The 18,899-nt window shown below is 45.7% G+C and overlaps 2 protein-coding genes across 2 annotated transcripts in view; both read right to left on the bottom strand.

The window, feature by feature from the left end:
- LOC126990603 (solute carrier family 26 member 6-like) overlaps positions 1-1,789 on the bottom strand; it is a 2,340-nt gene extending 551 nt beyond the window's left edge. The window contains exons 1-4 of the mRNA XM_050849291.1: positions 1,523-1,789; positions 945-1,124; positions 487-804; positions 138-267 (exon numbers count right to left, since the gene is read on the bottom strand). Coding sequence (XP_050705248.1) covers positions 138-267; positions 487-804; positions 945-1,124; positions 1,523-1,789 — 895 coding nt within the window. The remainder of the gene's footprint in view (positions 1-137; positions 268-486; positions 805-944; positions 1,125-1,522) is intronic.
- A 158-nt stretch (positions 1,790-1,947) lies between these two features.
- Positions 1,948-7,963, bottom strand: LOC126990602 (sulfate transporter-like). Its single transcript, XM_050849290.1, has 8 exons — positions 7,744-7,963; positions 6,347-6,457; positions 5,927-6,165; positions 5,376-5,543; positions 5,022-5,126; positions 2,952-3,085; positions 2,445-2,607; positions 1,948-2,172 (listed from the first exon to the last, which is right to left on the bottom strand). Exons 1-8 carry the CDS (start codon positions 7,961-7,963, stop codon positions 1,948-1,950), a joined length of 1,365 nt encoding a protein of 454 aa, XP_050705247.1.
- Between the last annotated feature and the right edge of the window lie 10,936 nt (positions 7,964-18,899).

The following is an 18,899-nucleotide window of genomic DNA, read 5'->3' as shown; positions in this document are numbered from 1 at the left end:
GTTATATTTCAGAGGAAAGTTGAACAGTTTCTTGGATGGTAATAACTTATGACACATAGAAGGTTTACAAGAGCTGCCGTGTGTGGTCCGTCGAGCCCCTGATAGATTCCGCAAATCCGTTTCCTGGTGTCTCTTACCTGAGGCTGAGGCGAGGCACAGCTGGACCCAGGCGATCTGGAGGTCGCGGTGCAGCTGCTTCAGGACGGCGGCGCCCGCCGAGTCTACGAAGCTGACAAGGGTAAAGTCGAGCACCAGCCAGCCGGGCACCTGCAACACGTGGTGATTGTTAGCGACGGGATGGGCGACGGTGGCCAGCCGGCGACGAACCACCTGGCTTCCCGCGGGGCACACAATCTTTTAAACTACTATATATCCCCTGTTCTTCGATAACACTAAGCTGTCTTCTTCTTCCATACTAAACATTCTCGGTCTATCCTTAACTCCAAATCTCAACTGGTAGCCAGGCATTCATTGTCCACAACTTACCGGCAGCGTGATGCAGGTGGACTCCTTGGCAGCGCCACTGTTGGCCACCAGTGTCCCTTCTGTGTCCGTGAGTCTGGAGCAGGAGGGGAAGGTGTTGACTGCGTCAACCATTGTCATGTCTGTGAGCGATTGGCTGGCTGATACGGTGCTGGCCGCGTCATCGTTCATCATCCCCAGAGTCCGCTCTGCGAGACGCGGGGTGGAGGGCGAGGCGCTGGTGGCTTCCTGCGTGGTGACCTGACTAACGCCACTGTCACTGCTGAGCGGTGTAGTCTTTAATTCAAGCCCGATTATAACGACAACCATTTCTTTTTCCACCTAAAAGTAATATGAGACTCAGATTAATATGCTATATAATAAGCTACTTACAAGACAGATAGATAAAGAAACTTACACCTTTAGGTCAAAGATTATACTAGCATGACTAGTCAGTCTCGTCTGGATGGGAAGAAAAGCACCTTGTACAGGGAAGCGTCAGTAGGCGGCTCCTCCGTCTTGGGGGTGGAAGTGTTAGTAGCCTTGAGGGCGTCGAGGTCAAGGCCCGTTGTGGAGAAGAGGCTGGAGCGGAAGTAAGGGGCGTTGCCAAAGTGGAGTGGCCCGCCGAACTGGAAGATCTTTACGCCGGGCACCGCCACCGCCTGTAAACAAAAGGGAGAAAAGGCTGATCGTGACTGTACGAGGGCGAGACAGTGAGTGCGGGAAGGACGAGGCATTGGGCTGTACACTTGTATGGCCTATATCTTCTTAATGTGCGAAGATTGCTTACTGACTCCTGCCATGTACTACCACATCGCAGTGGGAGCCTGATGATTGGACGCAGTAAGTATCATGCCGACACTCAAGTATACTTGGAGGCGCAAAATGTTTCTTTAAGGCCACAAAGCTGACAGCTGATGATGGTAAACTCGTCTTGTGTCCTCCACTGACTAAGGTCAATCTTCTCCCTCTGGCCCAACACATGCACAGGTGGAAAACACTTCATTAGCCCTGCGGCACGTGTACGTAGTGTCTCGCTCTGCAGTAAGTTTGGCCTTACCTTGTGGTACCTGTCCAGGTCAAGGTAGAGGTCGGTTGAGGGCACGTGTCCGAGGCTTGCAGTAGGCGGCCGTTGGGCGCGAAGCAGCAGCATCATCAGGGAGGTGACCACGCCCGCCAGCAGCCCGTAGTCCAGGTCCACCACCATGGACATGAGGCAGCTCACCAGCCAGATGACGGCGTCCGGGCGAGAGGACAACCACAGTCTGAACAGGTCGTTCACTTGCAGGAATAGTTCCTTGAGCGCCACCAAGATGATGCAGGACATCACACACTGCAGGTTGAGAAGGGGCCGTCCGGGGAGGCAAGGGCCGGGGGGAGGAGGGCTAGTCATCTAGTTTTGCTAACTTGAACAAATGATTAACGCTATGGATAGAGGCCATATAATATACTGGCAAGCCTCAGTGTACATAATGTCACCTCTTCTCAGTATTCATGAGAGCTGGCAAACAGTAGGGATATCCAGTGACCTACGATGGGGAGCGACTCAAAGAGTGGCCCAATGGAGTAGAGCACTACGATCAGGAAGCCGCTGGTGAAGAAGCAGGTGATGTTGGTGACGCCGCCCGCCGCCTCTTGAACCATCGACCTTGACAGCAACACGGACATGGGTGCGCAGGAAAAGAACGACCCGAACAAGTTGATGAAGCCCTGTGTAGGGGGACAGACGTCAACAAAACCATTGGGGCTGAAGACTGCGCCAAACCTTGAGTTTCCGAACGTTTTTATTCTTGTTTAGGTGACGACAGTAAAAGATAAAAAAGTTTCATCTTTATATAAAATGTCAGTTTGTGACGTCTGCTGTTTTTTTCAGAGTTATCACAGTAAATACAGACCATTACGAGAAGAGCCGCCGGCTGTACTTGGGCGTGTCTGAAATAACACTCGTGATGGCGGCGTTGGGGGACGGCTGCCTGGCTTACCTGGGCGTACATCTCCTGGGTGGGGTCGATCGTGTAGCCTTTTTTCTTGGCGATGATCTTTGTCATGGAAATCGCCAAGGTGTAGCCGATCACCGCGACGAGGAAGGTGTCCAGAAGCATGCTTGGGGCCAGCTCGAGGAGGGGCATGGACGGCTTGGGGAACCTGGCGAGGCGGGGCGAAAGTTAGAGGCGGCTCCTTAGTCTGTCAAGGAGCATATTCGATCCTACCTAGATGATTGAGATACAGACAGGTAGCCATTTAAAGCCTTACGGGAATTAGACCTGTCTGCTGCACATTAGATTTACTTTTCTAATATCAGACCCGTAGGTTTCGTTTAGGTTATTTTGCTTTTTTTTTTGTGTAGAATTCTGGTTATATTTTCCTCTAGCCATTGTATTATCACCACATTGAACGAAGGGTGCATGTAAGCTAAATAAATGTATATGCTCTGCGGTAAGTTGTTGCTGTCTATCTGATCAACAAAAGACGAACGTTGCGTGACTCACCCTTTGGGCACGTGGCCGATGACCGCAATGTTATTGTTGTCCTTCATGTTGAGCAGGTAGCTGGCCAGCGTGCCCACGCCCACCACCAGCGGCTCGATGGGCAGGGGGATGCGGCTCACCTTCCGCATCTTGGGCTGCGGCGGGACGGGGTGTTAGGGGAGCGCTGACTCATTAATGTTTCGTGCCAGAGTATTCATTAGCCTCGTACGCAAAACCCTAATCCAGCTTTTGAGTGAATCCAGACTTGTTTGTGGCCGCTGAGGGTGCATGGAAAGTCTGAATCCGGTCTTCGTTTATCAGCAAATTTACATCATTAAGATCAGCACTATTTACGGAAAGTTGTATTATCATTCCAACTAGAATAGCATATATAAACAGAATGGCTTCTATCAACTTTATTAGCAATTTATTTTAAGCCTATCTTTTACATGTTAACGTATAAGCTTATTTATCTTTCATTTTTTTTATCTACGATCATGGTTTTTTAACATGTTATATTTCAATCCTTTTCTAATAACGTGTAAGGCTTAGATTTTTTATATATATCATAGATTATTTTTTATAATTTTTTGAAAAAGGGGGGTATACACCTATTTAAATAAAATAAAAATAAAATATAAAATAGCACAATAGATAAAAAAGGCGACTTTGACGCTGTTGCAGACACGTTGAGCTTTAAAATGCACTTTGTTTCATGAAAATCGGTTCATAAATATAGAAAATTTAAATGTTTTAGTACGAAAAAATGCTTTTTTTCAGGAGAGCTAAAAGAAGAAAAACTTTGCAATTTCTTTGATAACTCCATATCTTTTTGCCCTACAACTATGATTTTTGGTATGGAAGTACTTCTACACATACCTGATCACATGTAAATAAATCAATGGCATACAGTGTTTCTAACCTAATGAGCCTTTGCCGGTCCTCTATGAACCTCACCACTGGGGGTTCTCGGATAAGCAGTTTCGTCGTGAAAGGGTGTTTTGAAGTGTGGTACAGGACTCATCAAAACAAATCTCAAGCTTACCTAAGCATATACCACATAGCGGTGACGCCGCTTGGAAAGCTGCCTTCGCCTTGTCAACACTTAGTAGCAAGCTCCTCTCGTCAGTAATCTGAACATCAGGAACACTAATTACCTTTCTTATCAATGATGCTCTTTTATCCAAAGTAGACTGAAGACCCACATTTTTAATAAAATCTTCATCTTCAGAGGTAGGAGATGTAACAGGAGTACTTGTAGCAGTAGATGGACCAGCTGGAGCAACAGGTGGTGGTAGTATGCTACTCACCGTAGGTCTTGACTCGTCATCACCAAGGTTTTTCCTCTCCAACCACTGCTTATAGCCCTTCTGTAGCCTCTGCAGTTTCCTGTGCTTCTTTCCCATCCTTGGAAATGGAGTAGGGAATGGTGAAACAAACAAAAAAACCAGCGTTTCCCCGGATGTAAACAACCACATCCGCTGATCAGCTGATAAGACTCCTCTTCCTCCTTTTCCTCCATCCTCTATCGCCAGCCACGGGTTAGAGAAAACGTATAGGAAGCAAGGGGAGCCTAAAAAAAAAAAAAATGCGTGTGAAGAAATTACAGCTTTCACATTGAAAAAACAGCTTTTCGGAATTTTTAAAGATATTTGACAGCTACTGACAACTGTCAGCGGCCCTTTACACGCCCGGCTAGCCCTTTAAATGTGCGACGCGGCGTATTTGCGTTACGCAAAATTAAAGGTCTTTTATATTAGGATTGGAATATCGAATAAAAAAAAAAAAACATTTTTTCAAAATATCTCAGGTAGAAAGTCCCCTTAAAGTGTAATCGGCATATCGCCGCTGCCAAAGCTGCAATAGTCTTGGATTTTGCAATACCTCTACATCTCAGTTGTTGTCGATGTTTTTTTTATGTGACGTGTTTTGATGTGTTGTATTGCATTACCCTTTGTATTGTATGACTATCTTTACTTATATTACTATGACCTAGAAGTAAGGCAGAAGGCAGACACACGCTATAATACATGTGACAGCCGCCTTACCCCCCTGACCCTCCCCTCAAGTCATCCCTGCACAGCCGCTCACCTTGATCACCTCGTTGTAGACAACCAGCACCACCATGCAGATCGCCGACACCACCAGCGCCGCCGGTTTGGCGTTTAACAGATTCTTGAACAGGTCTCGGTATGTCTGGGGAAAAAAACTCTTTCATTAGCTTCGTTTCCCTACTTTTCATTTACCCAATATTTTCCCTCCTCCTCCCCCTTTTATTGTCACATGCCCCGTCAACCCCACATCCACCCCCAGCCAACCAGCCCCGTCATTTCTGTTGTCATGAACTAATCACCCCTAACTGTCGCCCTCCTTGCCCGCTCCCTCCTCTCGCCAGCCACCCCCGTTGCTAGTACTATCAAAGGTCAGAGTGTCGGCTGCACTTACGTAGAAGGCCTTGAAGGGGCCGGAGTAGCGGGGCACAGCGATGCCCAGGAAGTTCTTGGCCTGAGAGGTGAGGACATGGAAAGCGACGCCGGTGGTGAAGCCCGAGATGACCATTTCTGAGAGCAGGATAGTGAACACCTCCCCGAGCTGGAACACGCCCATCATCACCTGTGGGATAGGCGGGAGTGATGGCTCCCAGCATCGCGGACGCTCATTCACCAACACTTATTTTCTAACAAGGCCATATCAGATCGTGCTGGTGAAAATTCTCAGTAGTAACACACTCGTAGATTATTTTCATGGGTGTATGTGTGTGTGTGTGTGTGTGTGTGTGTGTGTGTGAGAGAGAGAGAGAGAGAGAGAGAGAGAGAGAGAGAGAGAGAGAGAGAGAGAGAGAGAGAGAGAGAGAGAGAGAGAGAGAGAGAGAGAGAGAGAGAGAGAGAGAGAGAGAGAGAGAGAGAGAGAGAGAGAGAGACAGAGAGAGAGAGAGAGAGAGAGAGAGGGGGGGGGGGGGAGGTCGAGGACGAGTATGGGTCAGGTAAGGCAATCACCTGCCACACCCCAGCGATGATGGCCAGCGCTGAAGCCACCTGGATGGGGCTGTAGGTCGGGTCGGCGGTGGTGTTAAAGTCGGCGTAGTCGCTGAAGTGATAAGTAGTGAAGTCCTCGGGGCTCTGCGGTGCGGTGGAGGTGGAGTAGAAGTCCGTGGCGTTGGCTGTGGGCGGAGCGTCGAGGGTGGCCAGGTCCGCCACCACCTTCCCAGTCAGCATGCACAGGGACGCCACCAGCCCTGAGGGAGCCATGCGCTACTCAGTGACTCACATTGATGGAAAATCGACCACTAAATGTTCACACATGGACACTCTGCCCACGAAGGAGCTGCATGTTGCGCTACGTCAATAAGCCGCGCCTCCTGGCGGAGAGCATCACTATGCTTCGTGCTGACAGAAATGAATCGCGTCACTACTCACCGAGGGAGACGTGGCTTGACGTGCCCAGGAACATGTAGATCAGCGAGGAGAAGATGCTGGCGTAGATGCCCGTAATGGGTGGCAGGTCGGCCATTAAGGCGTAGCCCATCCCTGCGGTAAGGGGAAGGGGAGGGGTTAGAAAGGGTGCGAGTTGAGGCATAGTTGGATGGTGTGACATGCCCCTCACTCCCTTGCTGGTGGGTGTAGTGGACTGCACATCCTGAAAGTGTCTGGTGCGTGCGTTCCATTGTAACACAAAGGCGTTTGTAGGGTCACTTAACATAAAAAACATAAGAACATAGAGAGACTGCAAGAGACCGAATGGCCTACACACCTGCCTATTTCCCTCCTAAATCTATACTTTTCTTATTTAAATCCATTACTGCGTGTTCTATCCTGCTGGCTAATTTTCAGTACTGTACTTATATCGCCTTTGTTGTAACCCTTGACCCACTTGAATACTTCTATCAGATCTCCCCGCACTATTCGTCTTTCTAGAGAATGCAAGTGAGATGTTTCAGCCTATCTTGATATGGGAGGTTCCTAAGCCCCTGAATCATCTTGGTCATCCTCCTCTGAACTTATTCTAGCAAGATGATGTTCATTTTGTTGTGTGGGCACTAAAACTGGACAGCATAATCAAAGTGTGGCCTAACTAACGCTAAATAGAGTCTGAGGATGAACTCTGCACTTATGTTGGTTACCGTCCTGTTAATAATAAAGCCTAATACCCTGTTAGCCCTATTCCCGCACTAATGCATTGCTTCCTTAGTTTTAGGTCAGAGTTCACTAACACCCCCAGATCCCTTTCACACTCAGACCTGCCTATCGCTGTGGAGTCTAAACTATACCCGGGTTGCGTGTTCCTACACTTAGTACGCTACACTTGGTGATGTTAAAATTCATCTGCCATTTCTCTGACTAAGCTGACAGTTTGTTGAGGTCCTCCTGCAGTGCTCTAGCATCCTCCACTGTCCTAATAGTGCGTCCTATTTTTGGTGTCATCCGCAAATTCACCTATGTCACTAGTTATCCCATTGTCTATGTCATTGATGTAGATAATGAATAAAAGCGGGCACTGAACCTTGAGGAACCCCACTGGTAACATTACCCCACTCGGATTTTTTTACGTTAATGGTCACCCTCTGTTTCCTGTCGATAATCCACGCTTACTATTCATTTAATCCGACAAAAGAAAATATTAAAAATGACTAAATATATGTGGAAGACTCCATCAGCTGAAGTCTCGGTGACCAGATCAGGTCACTACAAGCGTAGATTATACGGATTCCGCGGCAGGCCACACGCCACAGTAGCAGCCACCATCTGATGGTATTTCCTTCGCGAGTTATTTTCGTGTACATAAAGTGTGAAGCATCAGAGGGCGTAACACTCACCTTGCGGGATGCTCATCACGCCGACGGTGAGGCCGGCGATGAGGTCCCCAAGGAAGGCCTGGCGGGGATTGTACTTGAAGAGCCAGTCGAGGATGGGCAGACGGCTCTTCACCGTCCCCCACACACGCCCGCGGGAGCACCTGCCACACGCCTGCGCCCGCTTCTGTAGCCTCTTCCGCAGACCTGGATCATAAGACTGTCCCTCAGACCCGCCCACCATCCCTCCTTGCCTCTGTATGATTATCCCTCTCTGATCCCTCTGCCAGGCGTTCACACCACACTCACCTCAACACCACCACGTCATATCTCTCTCTCTCTCTCTCTCTCTCTCTCTCTCTCTCTCTCTCTCTCTCTCTCTCTCTCTCTCTCTCTCTCTCTCTCTCTCTCTCTCTCTCTCTCTCTCTCTCTCTCTCTCTCTCTCTCTCTCTCTCTCTCTCTCTCTCTCTCTCTCTCTCTCTCTCTCTCTCTCTCTCTCTCTCTCTCTCTCTCTCTCTCTCTCTCTCTCTCTCTCTCTCACTCTCTCTCTCTCTCTCTCTCTCTCTCTCTCTCTCTCTCTCTCTCTCTCTGTCTCTCTCTCTCTCTCTCTCTCTCTCTCTCTCTCTCTCTCTCTCTCTCTCTCTCTCTCTCTCTCTCTCTCTCTCTCTCTCTCTCTCTCTCTCTCTCTCTCTCTCTCTCTCTCTCTCTCTCTCTCTCTCTCTCTCTCTCTCTCTCTCTCTCTCTCTCTCTCTCTCTCTCTCTCTCTCTCTCTCTCTCTCTCTCTCGTCCAATAAGGCGTTTACAAAATCTCAAGTTCAGACGAAAGCATTTAAATAATTCCAAAACTCGCTGTTATTCAAGTAAGTCTCACAATAAGCTTAATAATGTATGTTGAGGTGCGCGGTTTAATCCTCTCAAGCTGGAGTGAATGGAAACATGCAGTGAGTCCGCCTCTTCTAACTTTTTCCAACGAGTGGCTGGAATAACTTACTGTAGAGATGCCCAGTCCAACCCTATGACGGCGAGGGCATACTCAAAGGGTCATATTCTTAAACATTTCGGCGCTCAAGCATGCACACATGTTTGACTGGACTTTCGTAGGAGTTTCAGGGATTTCCATGGGTAGTTGTATGATCCTTCTGGTGGCTTGACCCTTTTTCTGTGTACCTTGAACCCCAAAAAACTCACCAGAACCCGACAGATCTCCTTTTCAGTCTTTGGAAGCAGGTGATGCGTACTCAAATGTCACTTCTTGGGGTCAGGGTTCGGTGGTGCGTGTGTCTGAAAGAATGATCGACACCGGAGTGACGGACAGTGTGCTAACCTTCTTGGGCACCCCGGCAACACCCGAACATGACCATCTTACAAGGGAGTGAAAGACGACCTACTGTGTCCACCGCGCATGTATATATAAGGGTGTGGGATCCCGCCGACGATGCAACACACACACTCGCTGTTAAATGGGTGACATGCACAGACTCGTCCCAGTAACTTATTCAGACTCACGCCGCTCCTAGATATCGTTATATATTTATTTTAATTTTATTCTTGTTATTAATTCTTATATATATTTCTCTCATAAATGGGCGACATGCACAGACTCGTCCCATTAACTTATTCAGACTCAACCCGCTCCTAGATATCGTTATATATTTATTTTAATTTTATTCTTGTTATTAATTCTTATATATATTTCTCTCTTAGATGGTCGACATGCACAGACTCGGCCCAGTAACTTATTCAGCCTCACACCGCTCCAAGATATCGTTATATATTTATTCTTATTTTATTCTTGCTATTTAATTTTTATATATTCTCTCTCTCTCTCTCTCTCGCCTTTTCTCTTTAATATATTTCGAGTAAGCACCTCCTAGGCCTACGCTACGTACTCGATTTTTTTTCCAAAGAAGAAGAAAAAATCGGAAGGGCGTGTATTTCCCTTTTTGCTTCACCCCATACCCTCCCTCCCCCTTGCCCTTCCCCCTTCCCTCTCCCCCGGTGCCCCCCCTCCCCATATTCCCCCTGGGTGGGTCCAAAGGTGCGCATAACGTGATTATAGCAATATATCGCCGACCCCCCTCCCCCCTTCTTCCTTTCTTCCTCCTCCTCCTCCTCTTCCTCCTCCTCCTCCCTTGCTTCTCATCCGCACTTTCCTCCCCTTCTCTCCACCATGATCAGTTCCCACCCGAGGGACTGCAACCCCATTCTCTCTCTCTCTCTCTCTCTCTCTCTCTCTCTCTCTCTCTCTCTCTCTCTCTCTCTCTCTCTCTCTCTCTCTCTCTCTCTCTCTCTCTCTCTCTCTCTCTCTCTCTCTCTCTCTCTCTCTCTCTCTCTCTCTCTCTCTCTCTCTCTCTCTCTCTCTCTCTCTCTCTCTCTCTCTCTCTCTCTCTCTCTCTCTCTCTATCTGTCTATCTCTGCTATCTCACATGGTTTTCATACAGGCTTGAGGCACTCAATATTTTTCCTCCTATAATTTAATCGCGAGTAAATACTGCTAGCTGTATAAAGATAAACAGTTCTGTCACGCGTTCCGTCAGTGTGACCTGGTGACATTGCATTCAAGCTAGAAATCGAGCTAATAGGGTACTGCATGGGATTTATTTTAAGGAGCGTAAGCAACAGAAGCCCCGAAGTCTTCCTCAAATTATATTTAGCATTAGTTAGACCTCATCTTGACTATGCGGTTCAGTTCTGGTCACCTTACTATAGAATGGATATCAAAATGTTAGAATCGGTGCAGAGGAGGATGATTAAGATGATTCAGGGGTTGAGAAACTTGCCATACGAGGAAAGACTCAAACAGTTAAACTTGCATTCTCTAGAAAGGCGAAGGGTGCGTGGAGACATTATCGAGGTTTATAAATGGATGAAGGGATTTAATAAGGGAGACATGCATAAGGTTTTGTTGGTAAGAGAACCGGGTAGGACACGAAGTAATGTGTTTAAACTGGATAAATTCAGATTCAACAGGGACATAGGCAAAAACTGGTTTACTAACAGGGTGGTGGATTAGTGGAATAGGCTTAGCAGTCATGTGGTGAGTGCCAATACAATTGTCACATTCCAAAATAGACTAGATAAATTCATGGACAGCGATATTAGGTGGGGTTAGATACACGGGAGCTTAGGGTCAAAGGAGCTGCCTCGTTCAGGCCTACCGGCCTCTTGTAGACTCCTGCGTTCTTATGTTCTTATGTCTAAGATTATGGACCTACACCACTCATTACTACATGCTGTTTGTCAGTCACCTCTTTCTACTTCCTTCCAGTCTGATCCTCGCCTGGATGAAGATAAAAGTCAATCGGCGCGTCGTAGCTCCCTAGTGTTTTGTTCAGGGTTCAGTGAGAGATGACGTGAACTTATAGCATTGATTATTCATTGAGGGGGACTTCTGCGTGCGTAGGGGGGAAGCCTTAATGGCTGACCTGGCTGCCTGATGGGTAGTTGAGGATGGGAAGGGGAAGGGAGTCGTGGATAGGGGTGTAAGAAGGAGAAGAGCTGGTGATGGGTTTGGTTATGGAGGTGGGGTGATGGGGGGTGGGTTTTGGGGTGTTTATCTGTATGGTTATCTATCCAACCTTCGATCTATGAATGTATCTATCTATCTATCTATCTATCTATATATCTATCTATCTATGCATCTGTTTATCTTTATCCGTCTATCTGTTCGCTACGTCTTCCATAACAGGAACTCGGTAGCAAACGCCGATGAGTGCGTGACATCATATTAGATTTCGTAAGGTTCACATTCACAGTCTCTTGCGGCGCTCACAGTAAATGTTTCCAGAGGCCACAAAAGGAGAATAGTCTGGTTAGCGTGAGTCTTTTTCCGCTTTCATGGTGCAGAAGCCTCGTCAGATTGTCACCAGGCTCATAAAACTACCCATGGAAAGGCCCAAAAACTCGACGAAAGCCTTATCCAATGTGGATGGGTGTGCCCCGCGATAATGATAAATAATTTGAGTCGCTCGTTGCGACCCCCGAGCTGTCCACGGCCGTGACCTGTCCCGGAGGCCGCCCACCACTCTGTCGCTCAGTCTGTGATGCGTCATTTCAGTTCAAGGGAAGTGTTAGATTATGCAGTGAAATTAAATGAAGTTGCTTTATCATTTATTTTTACAGGTAATATATAAATGGTAGCATAATGAACATAACGTGAATGAAAGTGTCTGTACAAAGAGTGACAAGCGCATCATTGGGCGGTGGATCAACAAGGAACACGTTTGTACACTTGAGTTATGAGAGGAACAGAGTGCGTCCTGCAACACCCCGGAGGGGAAGAGATCAAGATAGCAGACAGTCGTCCTGAGCGTTGGCAGGCGCCGGCATGCGGTCAGCTGGTGTTCCTGCTGTGAGTGAGATGATGAGGCTCGTGTCTTGACGTGAAAATAAGTGAGGTGATATGTTATGAATATGCATAAAGTATAAAAAAAAATATTCCACTTAAAAAAAAAAAAAAAAAGCCTTCCATTTACATTTTTCCTGATCACTTTGCTCTAATAGCCTTAGTGCATTTATGTATATACATGAAATTATGGCGAAGTTTCATTCTCTCGCACTACATTACGCTCCTGTATAAAGAAGGCTGGTGGGTTAACAGTGTTACACAGTGGTCTCAATAAATGTTCACGGCGATGCAAACAACACGACGGGTCAGTGGATGCCCTGAAAGGTTTAAAAGTATATTGAAGAGTAAATCCACGTTAGACAGGCGGCGCTGACCGATACTCAAGTGTGGGCTGTTTGTACCCAGGAAAAAGCCAAGTAAATGACTTTGAATAAGTTATTGTAGAGCGACGATGAGCTCCAGATGAGTTATCGGGAGACTGTGCAGCCCCGAGGAGACCTTCGGCGAAGTGGGAGGGAGGGGGATCAGCCAGGATCCGGGTGAGCATTGTCCAGCGACCAGCACCCCTGCAGCTATATACGCGGCGAGCACGCGTCGGGCGGCTCTTGTCTCTATTGGTGGTGCTGTTGCGGCTGTTTTTGTCCGTGTTTGGCGTCGACTATGACTTTTGCAGGTCATCCTTGGCCTGGTGAGCCTTGGTGCAGGTGATGACTGCCACTGCGTCATGTATGGAGTGGAAGATCAGGTCACTGGTGATCTCCTGCAGGACGCCGCACTTTTCAAGGGCTTTCAGTACCCTGTCTGGAGGAGTGAAGGAAAGAGGGTTGTCAGGCTCAAAGGTCGCGGGGACTGTCCACGTGTTAATGCCAAGATACTTGATCAGAATTATAATGATCAACTGTTTATCATTAAGGGTGATAATGAAATATTTCATATAAAACTTTAAGGCAATAATGTATGTAAAAAATATGTTCAGTGAGATAGTCATGCACGAATGGCTTCACAAACTGTATTGAGGATGAGTAGAATTTGTTTGGCACCATGTGGTTAGTGTGGATTTTGTTATATTTCAGAGGAAAGTTGAACAGTTTCTTGGATGGTAATAACTTATAACACATAGAAGGTTTACAAGAGCAGCCGTGTGTGGTCCGTCGAGCCCCTGATAGATTCCGGAAATCCGTTTCCTGGTGTCTCTTACCTGAGGTTGAGGCGAGGCACAGCTTGACCCCGGCGATCTGGAGGTCGCGGTGCAGCTGCTTCAGGACGGCGGCGCCCTCCGAGTCTACGAAGCTGACGAGGGTAAAGTCGAGCACCAGCCAGCGGGGCACCTGCAACACGTGGTGATTGTTAGCGACGGGATGGGCGACGGTGGCCAGCCGGCGACGAACCACCTGGCTCCCCGCGGGGCACACAGAGGGGGTGTGGCCCCTGACAACTCGACACAATCTTTTAAACTACTATATATCCCCTGTTCTTCGATAACACTCAGCTGTCCCCTTCTTCCATACTAAACATTCTCGGTCTATTCTTAACTCCAAATCTCAACTGGGGTTTAAGGAACCAGGACTGGCAAGCCTTTCCATTATGTGTTGTCTGTTATCTCACAACTTCTCACTCTTCCAGGGCAGACCTTCACAGCAGAGGACAACACATGCATTGGCTGTGGATGAGGAACTGAAGCAGGTATTCTAAGGCCCTGGGCTGCCTCAAGGATGAAAAACTGAGGCTCCTATTCCCTGACACTCTGGGTTCTCACGACAACTGTTTCCCAAGACCACGAAGGAGGTTAGTCGGATTCTCATGAATGTCTTTTTACAGGAAGAGAGATAAATATAGGCAGGAATGAAGACAGAAGAGAAAGTGAGTGTGTGAGGGTCTTAGTGAGCTCTGATCTCCATCCAAGGGCACAATGCATTCAAGCTAGAAATCGAGCAAATAGGGTACTGGGATTTATTTCAAGGAGCGTAAGCAACAGAAGCGCCGAAGTCTTCCTCAAACTATATTTAGCATTAGTTAGACCTCATCTTGGCTATGCGTATCAGTTCTGGTCACCTTACTATAGAATGGATATCAAAATGTTAGAATCGGTGCAGAGGAGGATGACTAAGATGATTCAGGGGTTGAGAAACTTGCCATTCGAGGAAAGACTCAAACAGTTAAACCTGCATTCTCTAGAAAGGCGAAGGGTGCGTGGAGACATGATCGAGGATTATAAATGGATGAAGGGCTTTAATAAGGGAGACATTCATAAGGTTTTGGTGGTAAGAGAACCGGGTAGGACATGAAGTAATGGGTTTAAACTGGATAAATCAAGATTCATCAGGGACATAGACAAAAATTGGTTTACAAACAGGGTGGTGGATAAGTGGAATGAGCCTAGCAGTCATGTGGTGAGTGCCAATACAATTGTCACATTAAAAAATAGATTAGGTAAATTCATGGACAGCGATATTAGGTGGGGTTAGATACACGGGAGCTACACGGGAGCTTAGGTTCAGAGGAGCTGCCTCGTACAGGCCTACCGACCTCTTGCAGACTCCTATGTTCTTATGTTCTTATGTGTGTGTGTGTGTGTGTTTGTGTGTTATTATCCAGTGTTACTTCCTCCTCCTTTTCTTCTTGTTCCCGTATTTTGTTCTGCTTCACTTCCTCCTCTCTCTTGCTCCTCTTCATTACTCTGTTCTTTATACTGTTATTATTATCCAGTGTTTACTTCATCCTCCTCCTTTTCTTCTTGTTCCACCATCATATTAAGCTTTACTTCCTCCTCTCTCTCTCTCTTGCTCCTCCTCATTAATCTCTTCTTTTTGCTATTATTATTATCATCCAATATTTACTTCTTCCTCCTCCTCCTTTTCTTCTTGTTCCACCTTTTGTTCAGCTTCACTTTTTCCTCTCTCTCTTTTGCTCCTCCTTATTATTCTATTCTTTTTACTGTTATTATTATCCTGTGTTTACTTCCTCCTCCTACTTCTCCTCCTCCTCCTTTTCTTCTTGTTCCAGCACTTAAGAACATAAGAACGTAAGGAGTCTGCAAGAGGCCGGTTGGCCTGTACAAGGCAGCTCCTGTAAACTCAACCCCACCTTACCTCACCATCCATGGCTTTATCTAACCTCTTCTTGAATGTATCTACGATATTGGCACCCACAACATGGCCCCCAAGTCTGTTCCATTTGTCCACCACTCTATTGGTGAACAAATTCTTGCCTATGTCTTTGTTAAATCTGAATTTGTCTAACTTAAAACCATTGATATGTGTCCTACCTGGCTCTTTTACTATCAAAATCTTATTGACATCCGCTTTATTAAAGCCCTTCATCCATTTATAGACTTCGATCAAGTCTCCTCGTAGCCTTCGCCTTTCTAGAGAGATTTAAATGCTTCAGCCTGTCTTCATAAGGCAAGTTTCTCACCTCCTGAATCATCTTTATCATCCTCCTCTGTACAGATTCTAACATCTTGATATCCATTCTATAGTAGTGGGACCAGAGCTGAACTGCATAATCGAGATGAGGTCTAACTAGTGCTAAGTAGAGTTTGAGGATGACTTCAGCGCTCCTATTGCTTATGCTCCTTGAAATGAAACCAAGTACTCTGTTTGCCCAATTTTTAGCCTGAATGCATTGAGCTCTAGGACGGAGGTCAGCGCTCACTAGGACTCCTAAGTCTCTCTCACGCCCAGACCTGCTTAGAAGAATGCCATTTAAGGAGTAATTGTGTGAGGGGTTATTCCTACCTACACTCAGAATGCTACACTTCCTGACATCGAATGCCATCTGCTACTTCCCCGCCCAATCATATAGTCTGTCAAGCTTATACTGGGGAACGCTAGCGTCCCTGTCTGATTGGATTACTCTACCGATCTTGGTATCATCTGCGAACTTGCTGACATCACTAATAATTCCTGTATCCAATTCATTGATGTAAATAATAAAAAAAAACAGAGGACCCAGCACTGACCCTTGTGGGACGCCACTCGTAGCACTGCCCCATTCAGATTTTTTACCATTGATTTGTACTCTCTGCTTCCTAGCACTAAGCCACACCCTGATCCAGTTCAAAACCTCCTCATCTACGCCGTGAGCCTGTAATTTTAGTAATAGCCGGTGATGGGGAACTTTGTCGAACGCTTTACTGAATTCTAGATACAATATGTCATAGCTTTCATCTCGGTCAACCGCCTCGATTACTTTAGTGTAGAAGGACAACAGGTTAGTAAGGCAAGACCTACCCTTTGTTAATCCATGCTGTGAATCTTGATTTAAATAATGCTTTTCTAGATGGTCCCGAATGCTCCCGGCTACAATTGACTCCAACATCTTTCCTACAAATGATGTTAAGCTAATTGGGTGATAATTTGAGCTGGCTGACTTGTCTCCCTTTTTGAAAATCGGCGTCACATTAGCTACTTTCCATTGATTGGGCACATTCCCAAAATTTAGCGACATCTTAAAGAGGTCTGAGGACCTCCTTGCACTCTTTCAGAACTCTTGGGAATACTTCGTGTGGGCCCGGCGACTTGTTTTTCTTCAACCTACCAATCTCATCCTGGACTACTTGCCTAGTGATGATCACATCCCTCAACTTGTCGTTCTCGTCACCATCATATACCGGAACTCTCTCCGGAATGATTGTTAGATTTTCCTGCGTGAAAAGTGATAGGAAATAGTTATTCATCATTTGACTCATATCCTCTCCATTGCACCATCTATTTTTTGGGGTTTATATCATGGCACAAACTTGGCCCGCCGCTGCTACACGGTAAAGTCACAAATTTGGGCCGTCGCTGCTACCGGGTTAAGGTCTTGTCTGCTACGTCCAAGCCTAAATGATTTGCTCACACTCTTACACCGTGAAAAATATCATTCCATAATCAGGGTGTCTTCCAAGAGGCAGCGTCTTACGGGCCGAACAATACAGCATGTGCGTGTTTACCTTTGAATTCACTCTGCTAACATTTCTGTGGTTTCTGACTCACATAATTAAGTGAAATTCTGGTGTAATAAGCTTTCACAAAATCTCTGTCACTAGTAAAATTAAATGCAATAATTGAACCGTGTAGCAGCGACGGGCCAAATTTGTGGTTTACCATGTAGCAGCGACGGGCCAAATATGAGCCGTGATTTAAACCCCTATGTATCCCCTATTTATCTATCTATCTATTACACGAGTGAGCAGGTGTGTCGGGCAGGTGAGGTGTGGAGCTGAATCTTCCCAAGCCATTTTATTAGTAAGAGAAGGAGGAAAGTTGAAAATAAGCGTGAAAAAAATGAAGGAAAATACAGGAAGCGGGTGAAGGTTAGGTAAGGTAAGGTAAGGTCAGGGAAGGTAAGGTCAGGTCAGGTAAGGTAAGGTAAGGTAAGGTAAGGTCAGGTCAGGTAGGGTAAGGTTATGTAAGGTAGGGTAAGGTAAGGTAAGGTAAGGTAAGGTAAGGTTATGTAAGGTCAGGTAAGGTAAAGTAATGACAGAAAATTAACAGGAAACCAAAAACGGGAATAATGAATAACGAAGAAAAATAAGCAAGAAAGTTATATACTGTAGAAAATATATATAACAGGAAATCAATAACAGACACACAAAACGTAAAAAACTCAAGTAAAAAAAATAAATGAAGGAAAGTATGCTTAAGAAACACTAAAAAAAAACTTACAAATCAATTAAAAGTAACCTCAAGTTCTGCTCATAACAAAAAATCAATAACAGGCAGACAAAACGTAAGAAAATAAAGTATAAATAAAATAAAAGGAGGAAAATATGCCTAGAAAATACTATCAAAAAACTAACAAATCAATTAAAGTAACCTCAAATTTTCCTCTAACAAGAAATCAATAACAGACACACAAAACATAGCAAAATAAAGTGAAAGTAAAATAAAAGGAGGAAAATATGCCTAGAAAATACTATAAAAAACTAACAAATCAATTAAAGTAACCTCAAGTTCTGCTCTAAGGATGCCAGTAGGAATGTGTCAGCGTGCGAGGAGGAGAAAAGCTTCAATTGATATGTTAATGAAGGTTATTGAAGGCGGGGAAGTATGTTGTAGGATATGTTTATATGAATCTCAGGTACACAGGGCGGGGGTGACGTGTTTATTACAGGTGCACGGGTGGGGGGTATGCAGGTGAGAGGGGTGTGTTAAGGTATGTGTGTTAGTGATTCTGGCTACACCTATACCTGTCTTACGTCCAGGTGAGAAATATATACTCAAGGTGATTGTTCTCCTATGTTCTCTTTTTATGATAATCCGTCAAATAAAAGTAAAGAGGTAAAAACGAAAGTGTGGTGAAGGCGTAGAAAGGTAAGGTAAGGGAAGGAAAGGGAAGGTTAGGTAAGGTAAGGTAAGATAAGGTAAGGTAAGGTATGGTAAGGTAAGGTAGGGAAAGGGAAGGTAAGGCGAGGTAAGGGAAGGTAAGGTAAGGGAAGGGAAGGGAAGAGAAGGGAAGGGAAGGGAAGGGAAGGGAAGAGAAGGGAAGGGAAGGGAAAGGAAGGGAAGGTCAGAAAGTCAAGGTAAAATTAAGTAAGTCTGACCACTATTATATCAAGGTATACATAATTAATCTCTTGATATTAGTAAAGAGCTTAAATTGAGTACAAGGGTAAAAACTAAGGTGATGAGGTCAGGTGATTTAGTCAGGTAACATTATAACAAGGTACACATAATTCAATTCATTATTTAATTAGATTCCTATAGACTGTGTTGATTATCTGCCACAAAACACCTGAGACGCAGAGAAAGAGAAAAAGAATGTGTAAGCAGTGAACGTGATTGAGAACGAGAACGAGAGAATATAAAAGAGCATAATGAAGGTGCGCTTATAATACAGCTGCTTT

The sequence above is a fragment of the Eriocheir sinensis genome, unplaced genomic scaffold (genome assembly GCF_024679095.1).
Source record: "Eriocheir sinensis breed Jianghai 21 unplaced genomic scaffold, ASM2467909v1 Scaffold18, whole genome shotgun sequence".
NCBI classification, from domain to species: domain Eukaryota; kingdom Metazoa; phylum Arthropoda; class Malacostraca; order Decapoda; family Varunidae; genus Eriocheir; species Eriocheir sinensis.
Note: the sequence above shows the minus strand (reverse complement) of the source record. Positions and strands in the feature narration are given on the sequence as shown.

Excerpts from the sequence above, each read along its gene's own strand:
- LOC126990602 (XM_050849290.1), bottom strand. The coding sequence starts at position 7,963 with ATGGTGGGCGGGTCTGAGGGACAGTCTTATGATCCAGGTCTGCGGAAG. Across the intron at positions 5,127-5,375 it reads GCCCCTTCAAGGCCTTCTAC|ACATACCGAGACCTGTTCAA; the intron begins GTAAGTGCAGCC and ends TTTTTTCCCCAG. Across the intron at positions 3,086-5,021 it reads TCTACAACGAGGTGATCAAG|CCCAAGATGCGGAAGGTGAG; the intron begins GTGAGCGGCTGT and ends GTCCCGCCGCAG.